The 14,805-nt window shown below is 39.7% G+C and overlaps 1 protein-coding gene across 1 annotated transcript; it reads right to left on the reverse strand.

The window, feature by feature from the left end:
* Nucleotides 1-2,594: 2,594 nt before the first annotated feature.
* Nucleotides 2,595-7,847, reverse strand: LOC116178280. The gene is made up of 2 exons (XM_031497739.1): nt 6,465-7,847; nt 2,595-6,409 (listed from the first exon to the last, which is right to left on the reverse strand). The coding sequence occupies exon 2, from the start codon at nt 6,402-6,404 to the stop codon at nt 2,595-2,597; it is 3,810 nt and encodes a 1,269-aa protein (XP_031353599.1). The 5' UTR covers nt 6,405-6,409; nt 6,465-7,847.
* Between the last annotated feature and the right edge of the window lie 6,958 nt (nt 7,848-14,805).

Here is a 14,805-nt window from a genome sequence, read left to right on the forward strand (position 1 = left end):
CGTTTTTGCACCGATATGAACCGCCTTTGGACTGCTATTAGAAGCACTTTTCATCGATAATCAGTTTAGTTGATTGTATGCGGGCCGTTAAGATGAACGCGCAAGATCAGGCAATTAAAAGAAAATTAACTAAAACCCGTAGCGAAATAAAACGCAAGCTTGCGGCTCTTAAAAGAGGCGAAACCGAAACATTGCGATTAGTGGAAGAGACTTATAAGCCTATAGTTGACCCATTGAAGACGCTAGCTAAGCAGGAGTTGAAAAAACAAGCGTTAACGCCAAAAGTTGAAAATAAAATTGAATATGAATCAACTCCAATGCAAGAACAATTTGCAACGCCTAGACGCACCGAAAATACTGCAGTTCGTAAACGAATTAGTTTTCCGCCCGATATTAGCGAAATAGCGCTTGACGAAGAAGAAAACGATGAAGCGGAGGAAACTACTAGATCGATTAGCAACTTATCACAGCTACATGATGATCAGCAATTTTTAGACCAGTATCATCATTTACCTCGTCATTATATCGATCGGATGATTAAGGATGCGATGGGAGAGGTCGATCACGTTCACGGACTTCGATACGATTCCGAATTCAAAGAGTGGGCTATAGGAGATTCTATAGTGCAGTTTGAAGGACCCGATATAAACATAAAAAATACACTTTATACCGGCACTCCTGGGCTATATGAATTGCTCGTGCTCAAAAAGCCACATAATTACTCCTTCAAGGATAGTCAATCGTATAAAGATATTTTATTAGCTACTAACGCATACAAAAGGAACTACGACCCTAGACAACAAATCATGGGTACTAAGTCGCATAAATACGTTAAGATCGTGAAGCCGCTACTATCGGAACATTTTGGAGCAGGTGTGAAGGAGGTTAATAATAAACAGAAGGAGTACGTGTATTGGAATACTCCCTACGAACTAGTCGAGCGTCTCAGACTGTTACACGCATCGCAAGCAGCCGGTCATACCGGACACAACAACGAGATTTTAAGCATTGAAGAGGAGCTCCGAGAAGAAGGTATAATCGCTTAGTCCGAAAATGAGCGTTGACAAATTCGGAAGACATTCGTCCTCAAGATTATATAACGAACAGAATACCTTGCAATTTACCGCCGCTAATGATTATGATATGCAAAACAAGAGAATATGTAATGTTGCCGATCCTGCTAAGGGTAGCGATGTTGCTACAAAACAATATGTGGATAATAGTACTCGGAACGCCGCAAGCCAACAATATGATATGCGTGGTAATCGGCTAACCCATCTAGCTGATCCGGTGAACGATGGCGATGCCGTAACAAATGGATACCTACACATGTTTGTAAAATCGTTTAAGTCAATCACCGATGGTCATATGAATGTCATGCATGAAATGGAGCGAAACTTGGATGAAATTCGCGAAAAACTAGGGATGAGTCCGGTGACGGACTTTGCCGAATTGACTATGCGTGAATCTCCGCCATTTATCGGTAGTGATTTGGAAGATGACGAAGCTCGACGTCGTCGAGGAATTGCACAGATCGGCGAGAAAAAATTTTCCCCGAAAAAGAACGATAATCAAGCATCGTGATGACCTATGGCAAGCTGATTTGGCCGAATTCACCCGATATTCTAAAGATAATCGAGGTTATAAATATATATTAACCGTAATTGATTGCTACTCCAAATACCTATGGACGCGACCCCTAAAATCGAAGAGTGCTAGTGAAGTGAGCAAAAACATGACTGCTATTATATGCGAAGGAAGAGTGCCAGTCAATTTACAAACCGATCAAGGAAAAGAATTCTATAATAAGGATTTTGAAAAATTAATGCTGAAACATGCCATCAATCATTACTCTACGTATAGCGTAAAGAAAGCGACCATAGTTGAAAGAGTGATAAAAACTTTAAAAAATTCATTATATAAGCGGTTCAGTCTTCGCGGAAGATATAAATGGATTGATGTGCTAGCGGAAGTGACTTTAGGCTACAATAATACGAGACATTCGACTATTAAGATGAAGCCTAAAGATGTAGCCGCAAAGACATACTTACCAATGTTCCATAATATAAAGATAATGGGAGCAGCTAAATTCAAAATTGGTGACTTTGTACGAATATCCAAGTATAAATCGGTGTTTTCAAAAGGCTACACTCCGAACTTTTCTACCGAATTATTCAAGGTGGCTAAAGTAAAAGTTGGCAATCCCGTTACGTACTTATTGGAGGATTCATTTGGTAAACCAATAATGGGGCAATTCTACGCGGAAGAAATGCAGAAAACTGCTCATCCGGATATATTTCTTGTTGAGAAAGTGTTACGGCGTAAAGGAGACCTGCTCTACGTTCGATGGCTTGGCATGGATAAATCACATGACTCGTGGATTAAAAAATCAGATTTTGTATAACTTGTGTTTTATTATTATAAGTACACATGCTATTATATTTTACAATGAATAAATATGATTATGAACATACGCACTTGATTTCCTATCCTAATAAAGTAATTTACAAAGAATACATATGATTAATAGCTATTATACATTTAATTTCATGTCCTAATAAATACCTATAATTACAAACATACTCCCTAATTACTTATCCTAAGTCCATTTCAGCGGGAATACTATAATGTCCCCAAGGCAGCGTATCGATACCATTTGGCATCAAATACCTCTTATTATCGTTGTTACTAAGAGCAATTTTATGCTGCTCCATACTATATACATGATGATTTTTTGATATGATGCTGCTTTGGGTGACACTTTTAGTAATCCCGCTCCTTAAACATTCTAAATAATCATTGAAACTTAGTCTATTTTTTACAATATAATCTCTAATACCTTTTAATTTCATTACATCATTGTCGCTATCCATAGTTTTATAACTGTACATTTTAGATGTCAAAGCCACCCAATCGGTTATGATTCTACCGCCCAATTCATCCTTCATCATTCCTAGCACTTTTCCATTACATCTAGGGATATTATAGATGTTGTTTTCAGGATAATCAGACGTATCGAATCGTGAAATATTTGCACGTATCAATTCGTATGCATCATCACATACCATCTCGTACACGAGGCTATCGGTATCCATATACAACAATTTCAAGCGGTCGTCGCTAAACTGATGATGCATAAAGTTATAATGAAAATCGTACATTCTAGTTTTCGAAATTTCCAATATTGCCATCCCAACATATAGCGGTTTATTAAATAGAATTTCTGTTTTGGATAGCTCGATAGCCAATAATTCATCATCGAAGATCTCTCTGCTATGGAAATTGGGCTGGGATATATAATAATTGGCTCCGTATCTACCACTCCACCGGGTAACAAGCTTAATAATGCGATGGTTCCGCACATTCTCCATCGTTTTTCCGAAATTTGCATTATTTAATAATTTATATAGATTTTTTTCAAAAGCGTTAGTGGCTTGCGCTCGTAACCTTGCGTTCAAGTCTATATATGGTTTTAACCAGCAAGATTGTTTAAAGTTAATAGCCCGGTGAACTCTTTCAAGGATGAGACCTGCTTGAAGACATTGTTTTAAATTTCTATAGTGAATAACATATCTAGTTTTTGAATGCAAGGTTGCGAGCAATTTCTTATTTTTAGCGCCCGGTGGAGTGTCGTGTTCAACGCAGAAAGGAATGGATTTATGTTGATCGTGCAATTGCCTGGGATACAATAAATCCACCTCTAAAATGAGACCTTCGACCGCATCATCAGGTGTATTTAATATCGCTTCAGGAGTTAATGACTTTAATTTAGCCTCACTAAGCCACTTAAAATTATTTAAAGGTAAACACTGGCTTTGAGCCCACCCATACAAGTTAACCATATCCATATACATGATATGAGTAGGGGGTTTAGTAGGATCGTAATTCTTCCCATTCAGATATTTATTATTGGCCTTGCTGTATTTCGTACAGCATTGCGTTATGCCTCCCCTTATACCTTTTTCAACAAACAACATCATATCAACATCTGTGAGCAGCTCGAGTTTAACTTTGGTGTAATTCAGCATGCATTGCCACGTGTATCCGGGCGCTGTGAAAAAGAATGCTGGATCGAGTTTATGCGTTGTTATGCACTTTTCTCTAAAATTGGTGAATACATCTGCAAGTATAAGCACATCGCTCATCAGATAAAGTTCGCTATATTGACCCAAGTTTTGAGTGTCAAATTTTCGCCAAACGTTTCTAGCATGCGAATATTCCTGATCTGAAATGTGCGACTGCCTCAACTTGCTGTAAAATTGTATCTTTTCCGGTAAATTGGTTTCATTAAATTTTTCCCAACTATCCATATATTCATACGGATACACGCCCTTTTTAGTTAAAAGTTTCAACTGCTCATCATTTAAATGGCTTAACGTGCTACGCAAAATTTTGAAATCGTCAAACTTTAAATAGGACGCTAGATTATCTAATGATTCGCTCATGAAGCGATACGAATCTACGAATCTGAATTCGACATCTGCATTCTCCATTTTCTTAGTAAATGAAATGTAACGCTCCTTATTCTTAGGTAGCAGCGTGACTCTCCCAGGAATAGCTTGAGCAATATCCTTAATTATAAAATGACTGTCGTATCCACTAAAATTATGAAAAAATATGGGTATCATATGTGGTACTTTATAACGTAAATTGCAGGCCTGATGGGCACTACCGCGAAACCGACCTGTAAAGTGGCAGTGATCGCGAACTTTGACCTGGGGCGGTAAAATGGGTCCTTCACAAATATGACAATAGGTGGATGCATTATATCCCAACATTTGCAAATCATTTAACGGTTCCATTTGCACTGGATTAATGAAATATTGTTGTAAATTGTTTGAAATTTCTTCAAGTTCACTGGTAAACCAATTAATACATTGCTCACCCCTCTGCAGGCGGAACCTCGACAATGAATTATCAAAGGTGCAATGCAAATAATATGCAATGCTACATACGTTATGCTGCTTATACTTTACGGTGTTTTGCGTCTCATCATCCTGAAAATCTTGTACCAAACATTCCAAATCACAATAAATGATGAAAGGAGCGGTCTGTTTGAATTCATGGTTCTTGAAATATACATGTGAACCGGGCTCTGGCATATTTATTTTACACTTATTAACTAACTTACAATCTAACTCATGTGCATTAAGTTTATCTGGTGAGCTAAAATAGTGGAGACACCTATCGCAAATATACAGCTTTCCATGTCCCTTCGTCAACTGTGAACGTACCAATCTCGACAAATCTTTGATCCAGCAGAAATGAAATCGAACCGCTTCATCGGGTTCCTCACTATTGTGAGCGGTAGCATTATTCTCAATATCCTTTTCAATTTCATAATTCTGCTGGATCATGAGTAAATTAACGTGATTCGCTTTCTTTTCGGTGTTAAGATAAATAGGAACAGTGACATAATCGGATTGCGTTTTTCTAGTAAGGCCGTAAATATTGATAGATAAATTTGGATTTTGTTTTAAAAATTTTTGGAGTTGGTCTAAAGACATGGGGAAGCTAATACCATCAAAATTTAAGATTTGCGCATAATATGGATAAGAAGAGATACGATTGGTGTTGAGGGTAGCGGGGAAGAGGGCTGATGACAACGCCCATCCAAAACACGCTTCATCATTATTTTTAACATTGATGACCGCTTTTTTAACTTGAATTTCTTTAGGTAATTCTATAAAAGACGAGGCGTGCATTAAAGTCACACTGTTTACGTTCACAGTCAACGAAATTATCTTGGACAACCCCCACCCACTGTCCTGTTCCTCAAATTGCATTAAGCGCTCCATCAAATAATCCACCGCGTTATTATTAAATAATTGCTTCAAGTTAGCTTCACTTAAATCGCTAGATAAAATAGTAAAATTCTTAGTTAAAAAACTAAATTCCCTACATGCTAGTGCTTCATCATTCTTATTCAACGAGGGCTTTACAAATTCCGCGCAAAACTCAAAATTTGTTTTCAGCGGGCTATTATATTTGGGATAGATGTCTCTAATCTTAGTGATAAATAACTTACAGCTATCGTTAAAAAATGATCCTAAAGTCTTATGTCCTAGATTGATAATAATACCGGTACTCACACGCGATTTAAATGCGGTAGCCAAATCTCGCCATTCCACCAGCGGTCTTCTACCTAGGGAGGAGCCGGCAATAGACTTCCCCAACTGGTTAATAAGCACCTTGTAGCGTTCCATTTTACCAGCCACAGCTGCAAGGTGCCGTTTATCTCCAACCGTTAGCGGCTCTGCTAGCGAAGATTGGATTTGCCTAAGATTAGCATCGATGATGTTGATGAATTTTGGAACCTTGCTAGCAGAGCCAAGATTATAGTTTTTATAGAAATGGGCAATCATTTCAAGCGTTGTATTCACATTGTCTAAAATATAAGCCATTTTTCCTAGAATATCTACATTAAAATACCGAAAGTTTTATTTAAGATAAAACGCTCTTACCTGATTTTCGCTGCTTAAAAGAGGATTTCTGCTTTGAAGTAGTAGTTGAGACAGTCTGCTCACATACACATACACATACAAATGCAATGACTTAATTGAAATGCGTCAGCTTAAATACATTTCGATGTAGATAAGAGACGGGATGCTGCTTCCGCTCAGAAATTTCTAGAAACACTGCCAGGATGCTGCATCCGCTATGATTAGATAGAAAATTGAAATAAAAGCCGAGTGCAGTTAACGTCTCAGTCAGTGATTCGTGCGAACTAGTTTGCGGCGTTATTTGGTGAGTATGATTTTAATGACTAATTTTGTTAAGTAGCGGTTAGATTATTCATTTTTTCACTTATTTATTTGTTACAGATATTTACTGCTCATAATAATGGAAGAATTTGATTTCGCCTCCTTGAACTCATCTACCTATTGTAAGCCATTCATAAATGCAAAAGATCTGGAAATCGGAAATAAATACCCAATTACTGATATCGGCGTAATCGGCACCAAGTTTGGAGATCGAATTATGGTCGAAACCGAGACCTTCAAGTGCATACTGCCGCAGCGTTACCATACATACCTCACAGAAGAAAATCGGCTGGAGTTCCTCAAGTTGACCGTAACAAATAAAGTTGTATTTATATCTAGTATAGGAGCGGTAGGCTCAACAACGAATTTACAAATAATTACATAACCCTAATTTGAAATATGAATAAAGGTGTTAACCATTATTGATGAACCTTTGAAATATTTCTTTTACTACCCTGCACCTCTACAGCGACCCACCATCACCTCGTTATAGGTTAATACGTCTCCCATTTATAATAATCTTGCGCAACATCGCTAGGCGAGAGGCTCAAAAGGAGTCTAATTATATTGAGACGAAGAGCGAATTGTTAAGTTTAAGTGTAAATGACTTATTGAAAATATGGATCAAGATTCCAACCGTATTTCAAAGAGATTGTGAGCTGCGGAATCGAATACACGTAAATGGCGGGAACAGGAAGCAACATCCGGTTATCGGCAGGAAGCAGCATCCGGTAAATTCTAATCAGCAGGAAACGTAAATGGCGGGAACAGGAAGCAGCGTCCGGTCACGTCAACAGGAAGCAGCATCCGGTAAATTCTAATCAGCAGGAAACGTAAATGGCGGGAACAGGAAGCAGCGTCCGGTCACGTCAACAGGAAGCAGCATCCGGTGTTGTAAACAGGATATCCTAATCAGCAGTATGCGTTTCCTGGTCCAGAAATAAACGCGGGAAACCTAGATATGACGTAAACAAAATGGCCGATACTGCATTCTGATTGGTGTGACGCGTTTCCTGATCCAACCCAAAATGTGACGTAAACAAAATGACCGACCGAAATACTCGATTCTGATTGGTGTGACGCGTTTCCTGATCCAACCCAAAATGTGACGTAAACAAAATGGCCGACCGAAATACTCGATTCTGATTGGTGTGACGCGTTTCCTGATCCAGAAACACCGGAAGCAAAACACGCAAAATGTGACGTCACAAAATGGCCGACTCACGCGCTCTCATTGGCTCACACGTGACCACGTGACCACAATACTCGATTCTGATTGGTTTGACGTCACTTCCTGATCCAGAAGTCCCTTTGCTCATCTACTTATACTGAAGGCTTTAGTGGACTGTGGTGATATTTTACTTGTACATAAATATACTGGGTACTCCAAATTGGAAATTACTTATAGATATTATTCAATTGATTAAGAACAAAGCGTCGTGGGATATGATGGAATCCCGACCCATGTGATCAAGAGCTGCATTCAAGAATTATGCGACCCACTACAATACATTATCAACAATTCAATAACATATGGAATCTCTCAAGACGGCCGTATTCAAACCTGTACCCAAGGGAGGAGATCCTAATTCGATGGATAATTACCGTCCCATAAGCATCCTACCGACCTTTTCTAAAATATTTGAACGTGTCATGTATAATCGCATTGCTACTTACTTTGAAAAGAAAAAAACTATTCTCTTCGTCCCAACATATGGCTACCTTAAGGGACGTTCCGTAATAACGTCTGCTTTTGACTTGGAAAACAGCGTACTACGTTTGTTTGAACATGGAGAAAAAACATTGGGACTATTTTTAGATTTGTCTAAAGCTTATGATCTAGTAGTCGATCATGAAGTGTTGCTACGAAAACTTGATAAGTATGGGATTAAGTTAAAAGGTGTCGCGCATAAATGGATGCAATCTTTCATAAGTGACCGTAAACAAATGGTAACAATTGAAAGAAACCTGAGGTGTGAGTGTCACCTTTAGCAGCAATCAATGTTGGAATAGCGCAAGGCAGTGTTATTGGGCCCTTGCTCTTTGCCATCCTAATAAACGACATAAATAAAACTGTCAATGGCATTGGAAGTATAATTAATTATGCTGACGATACCAACATCGTACTACACTCGTATAAGCATGAGGAACTCGAGAATAAGGCAGAACGTGCAATGGAAAAAGTACAACAATATTTCATCAATAATAAACTATTACTAAGTAAATAAGAATAAAACAATGTGTGTTCTTTTCAAACTGGGTCAGTCATATGCGAACATGGTAGGTAATCATAGTCATAGGGATCACCTTCCCAGATAATCTGAAATGGACCAAGCATATCCAGCATTTAAGTTCAAAACTTAATTCGGTGGTGTACTCGATGAGGGTAATGAAGCAGTACCTAAATGTCAGTACACTGAAGATGATATATTATGCCAACTTTGAGGGCAGGCTAAAATACGGATAGCATTTTGGGGTCACAGTCCGGAACACTCACATAAAGTATACAGTGGAGAATCAGAAAGCATAAGCTAAAACATACCGAAAATCCGGTAAAAGCTTTATCGTGCACAGACAGGCAGACGGACGAGCGCCAAGGAAAATCGCCACTTTAGTGCGTTGCGGTATCAAAGTAGGTAGGTATGTAAAAAATTAGATGTCTATTATTTTTTATGCTTTGGTCAAGCTATGACGTGACCAGTGATACTGACGTTTTTGTGCTGCACCAATGACAGAATAACCGAGGGAATAGCCAACGAAGCGACTGACTGGACAGAATTGAGTGGCGCAGTGGTGCGGAAGCTCGACTGCGGGAGTGTAGGATACTTCGCCGAATGCCCACAACGCCGACACGATATTTTGATGGTCCATATCGCCGACAAGGGACACTACGCCGACCGTGCCCACATCATCGACAAGTGTGCAAGGGGCACAACGCCGACAATGCCCACTTCGCTGACGGACACGGGACACTAAGAGCCTAATTTGTGAGATTTTTTTTATTTTGAAGGTGAGGGTTCTTTAGACCCGGTAGTACGTCAGATGGGGTAAGTCCAATGCTACGAGCGGTCACGATCACGAAAACAGTGAAACGCTCGGAGGGGAATAAGAGCACAGGTTCCCCCACTCCTCATACCCGCACAGCACAGTGGAAGTCGGAGCACGGGCGGGGCAACACATGAAACGCTGGAAGGGGAATCTTTCTCAGGCAATGCGCCGCCTTGTGAGTAAATGTAAATGTGGAATAATAACCTACATTTATATGAGATGTGTTTACATTTCAAACTAGGGAAGTTTCTCTTCTGTCGTGTGTAGTTCTTATCCAGTTTTTTTTTTTTAATTTTACTTTTTAGATTTTAAAAATTCATCTCGTCAAAAAACTTCTTTGGGCAACCTGCATATTGTACATATTGTACATATTGTATTATGGAATGTTTGAATGGTCACCGACAACACTAATGACGAGACTAATGACCAATGTATGAGATTTCATAAACTAGGTACTAGTCAAGTTCATAGGCACTTGGGATAAAGGAAAATCAAACGCCAATTTCAAAATTTGGTTTTGCGCATGCGCAGTGCCAACTTTTTTATTTATGGAAGAATTTAAACGAAATTTGATACATAGGCACCTGGGATAAAAGAAAATCAAACGCCAATTTCAAAATTTGGTTTTGCGCATGCGCAGTGCCAACTTTTTTATTTATGGAAGAATTTAAACGAAATTTGATACATAGGCACTTGGAATAAAGGAAAATCTAGCTCCAGTTTCAAAATTTTATTTTGCGCATGCGCAGTGCCAACTTTTTTATCTATGGAAGCATTTAAGTGAAATTTGATATTTAGGCGCTTGGAACAAAGGAAAATCTAACATTAGTTTCAAAATTTAGGTTTGCGCATGCCCAGTTCCAACTTTCTTATTTAGAAAAGCATCGAAATGAAATTCTTGTCATAAACTGACATTGAAGTAGCACGACAAAAATGGATTGCCCATGTGCAACGCTATCTTTCATATTTGTGGCCGGATTTTTACGATTTTATAGAAGTTGCATCTTACAAATGGGAAATGAATGCAAGTGGAAATGCGCTTCATGTAAATCGTTTACGATTACTTTTTAACTTGTTTAGCTTAAACGGCGCAAAGGTTACTTTCAGCGGCGCATTTGAGCGCATAACTAAAGGGAACATATAGCACTAAAAATGTTTAAGAAAGTGCACTTTTTTAAAACCATCAATTTAGTCCCACCCACCTTCTGTCTTTCGTTATGGCTATACGGGAGTGGCGCAAAATGTTAATCCAGTGGCGCAGTTTAGCGCATAACTACAGGCATAAGTTGGCATCACCAGTAATACCGAATTGCTTAATGGGGGGGCTGCGTGAACTTGAACCCCCCCAAATGTTTTTCAAAATATCTCAAAAACTATAACAGCGCAAAAGTTAGTTTCAGCGGCGCATTTGAGCGCATAACTAAAGGGAACATATAGCACTAAGAATCTTTAAGAAAGTGCACTTTTTTAAAACCATCAATTTAGCCCCACCCACCTTCTGTCTTTCGTTATGGCCATACGGTAGTGGCGCAAAATGTTAATCCAGTGGCGCAGTTTAGCGCATAACTACAGGCACAATTTGGAATCATCAGATATACCAAATTGCATAATGGGGGGGGGGCTGCGTGAACTTGAACCCCCCCAAATGTTTTTCAAAATATCTCAAAAACTTTAACAGCGCAAAAATTACTTTCAGCGGCGCGTTTGAGCGCATATCGAGCGCATTATTACATGGTAATATCATAACGAAATGTTTAATGGGGGGGGCCAACTTAACCGACCCGATTTAGAGCCGTTTATTACACATGATCGGCATTTAGTTCATGGTAATTTGTGCACAAATATCTAGATATAAAGCTTCATTGATACCGTTTTAGTGCAGGTAGAAATATCCTGGGGGTAAAAAAAGTGATAATGACTGCTAGGGAAGCATGAATAGGTATTGTTCAGAAAATGACGAAGTTTGCGGCTGAAATTAGGTCAACGGTTGTAAATGGGTTAACGTCATTCCATTATAATAGATAATTCATACCTGTAGCGTAACCGGGCTCGGAGCTCGAGTCGTCATCTGAGAAAGACAGCTGAGTCTGATGATACTCAACGTAGGCCGCATGGTGATGATGGTGATGGAAGTGATGGGGAACGGCGTACTCGACCCCGCTGGTGGCCGCGTGTCTACTCCCTAAACGTGTTAAGGTATTTCCCGCCGACAGAGTTCCGCTTTGCTGACGGCTGCCGTGAGCGGCACATAATATATTAGCCAGGGCACCTTGCGGTCCCATGTGACCCAAATCCAAGGACGGCCTTCTGGAGAAACTTGGCGCGTTGTCAAATTCGGACGTCTGGCTGTTGCTAGAGTTCGAGTTCGAATTTTGGGTGCTGACTGATGGTCGTTCTTCTATTGATGCTGGAACCGTCGTCGACGCCGAGGGATAATTGCTTGTTGATGTTGTTCCGTTCTGATTCCTTCTGGGACTTCGGCCGCGGTCCGTCGAGGAAACTGCGGTAGCACTCCAATAACCCCATGCCATCTCGTAGATTTGGGGATTTAAATACGCCTTAAGCAAGTGTGCGGTGGGCGAAGTGGATGAAGGTGGCTGCCTAAATCATGGCAATAAAGGGAACGTGCTTTCTGGTTTTGTACATTGCAGCATCGCCAACGTAACAGTAGAGTTTATGAAATTTGTCTTAGAGTTGTTCGCGTATTGACGTACCCACTACTTACATGAAGCATGCGGTTTATTTAAATTATCCAAACACTTCTAGTTAAAAAAACAACGGGGTGCGAAGCGCGTTCAAATGACACTATCAGAATTCTACTAAAAATACCAGAAGCAAAAAAGGGTGTTAAGGTCAATTTTAGTATTGCGGACTACTTTTAAGAGGGCAGGTTGTGAAACTGAACGATAGGGAACCGCACACCGACGGCGGCATTGCCGCATTATGTCAACATTTTCCACCCTCTTAGGCGAAACGTCTGACGAAATTGTGTAAGATTGAAAATCGAATGCGAATCGGCAACGCCGCGGGAAAATACCCGGATGGCGACGGTGGCGCCCTAAATCGATAACAGTCTAAACTTCGGGGGTGTTTTTCCATTTTCGTCGTAATCATGCTGACATGATAATAAAAATTCAAATTTTTATGAATCATGATTTTTTAAAGCCAACGTTTACAATTTAGTTTACTGCGGTAAATAAATCATACAACGGAGGTTTTGTTCGACAGCAGCGTCATCTAGTTGTTTATACGGAGTCTTTAAAACACATCGATTTCGTTTCGTTTCCAGAATACCATAATTAACTAGCGCGTAAAGGAGATGAAGACGAACCCAACTTTTTTTAATAACGGACTAAAAATGGATTTTATAATCAAACAAATACGTGTAGATAACCTCATAAGAAAAGTGTAACCATAATTTCAGATTTTATAATTGAATGGGGAAAGTAACTAAAAGGGGACTATAGCATCTAAAGTTTAAAGTAGAGGTACCTATTCTAAAAATAGATCAAACTGTGAAACACATCTGAAACTTTATCATTTACGTAAACAGTAGTAAACAAGAGTATGAATAATATTAGTATATAAAAGAGACGCTCAATTATTTGGGGTAGTTTTAAGCCTCAACTCCGCCCGTTCGAGGATTTTTTATCTTAAACTGGAAAGTTGCGCTTCTTTTTATTTAATGTATTGAACTCGTAGGATAGGGGAAAAGAAATAATTTGTTAGAGGAAGTTTCTGTGACGGCACAGGCGCACTTTCCATGCATAGATCAGACATCTGTACATAAGTGTTTTTCTTAAAGCGCGGTTAATATCTCAAAGGGTAATTCTCACTATAGCAGCGCGTTGTAGCAGCAGCGCGGCGCGTCAAAATTTAACTGTCGGCAGAGCGTTGTATGCCGTGTCGCTACGGCGGCGCTGCTATGTGAGAATTGAAAAGCAGCATTTCCTGCTGCATCTGTGACGAATACATGCGCACTAAAACATTTTATTGACAATAATTGTAGAAAAAGACCAGTGTAAATTAAAAGAAATAATTGTTGCTGTGAAAGACTATTAGGACAAGGTCCACGCAAACCGACGCGGACATGCGGACGCGGGAGCGGGAGCGGTATGGATGCGGGAAATATTTCTACAGCGGTATATGCGTGCGAACCGCCGCATCGGTGTGCGTGCTCGCATATTCCGCTGTAGAAATATTTCCCGCATGCGGTACCGCTCCCGCTCCCGCGGCCGCATGTCCGCGTCGGTTTGCGTAAACCTTTATAGTATTCTAATTAATAGACGCTCCTAAATGGACTTTGCCTTCAGAAAAACGGGCTTTATACATTTTTTGCATCCAGTATTTCCTCTTTTTTATTTTTTTAGTTTCTCGTTCAACTTCCACCGTCATTTGCCATTTGATGATCACTAGGTGAACTACTCCATTAAGCCATGATTTAAAACTGGATTGAACCGGGCCGTTTGTTCTCTCACCAAAAGGACAAATGGTCGCGCCGCGCCGCGCTGCTTATGTGAGAAATGAACCTTGCAGTGACGCCCTACGACGCGCCGCTACGCCCTGCTACGCGTCGCTTATGTGAGAATCGGGCTTTATGTGAGAATCGGGCTTTAAGTATCAAAACAATATTGTTTCCATAAGTAAGAAAGTTGACTTTGTGCGCATGCGCACAGTTTATACTATAAGCATTGAATAATAAATCTGAATAGAAGGTCAGTGAGATAGGAGAAAAGGTGGCCAGTATTCTTTATCTAGAATGTGCTGGTATCGTACGGCAAGTAACAAAACGTGATTAAAGGAAACTCTTCAACATTTTTTAATTCATACAATATAGCCGAGATACTCACTTCAAAATGAGTAGAGAGGTGAGAGAGAATGTTTTGACTACGGTGACATCATGCCATTGATAAACTTACGCACGTCGGTAACTGGATACCTTTGATACAACGATCGTCTAAATACAGTTTTCAGATGAATATCCGACTTAATT

The sequence above is a fragment of the Photinus pyralis genome, unplaced genomic scaffold (assembly GCF_008802855.1).
Source record: "Photinus pyralis isolate 1611_PpyrPB1 unplaced genomic scaffold, Ppyr1.3 Ppyr1.4_LG8, whole genome shotgun sequence".
NCBI lineage: Eukaryota > Metazoa > Arthropoda > Insecta > Coleoptera > Lampyridae > Photinus > Photinus pyralis.

Coding starts and splice junctions, on each gene's coding strand:
- LOC116178280 (XM_031497739.1), bottom strand. CDS start 6,404: ATGGCTTATATTTTAGACAATGTGAATACAACGCTTGAAATGATTGCC.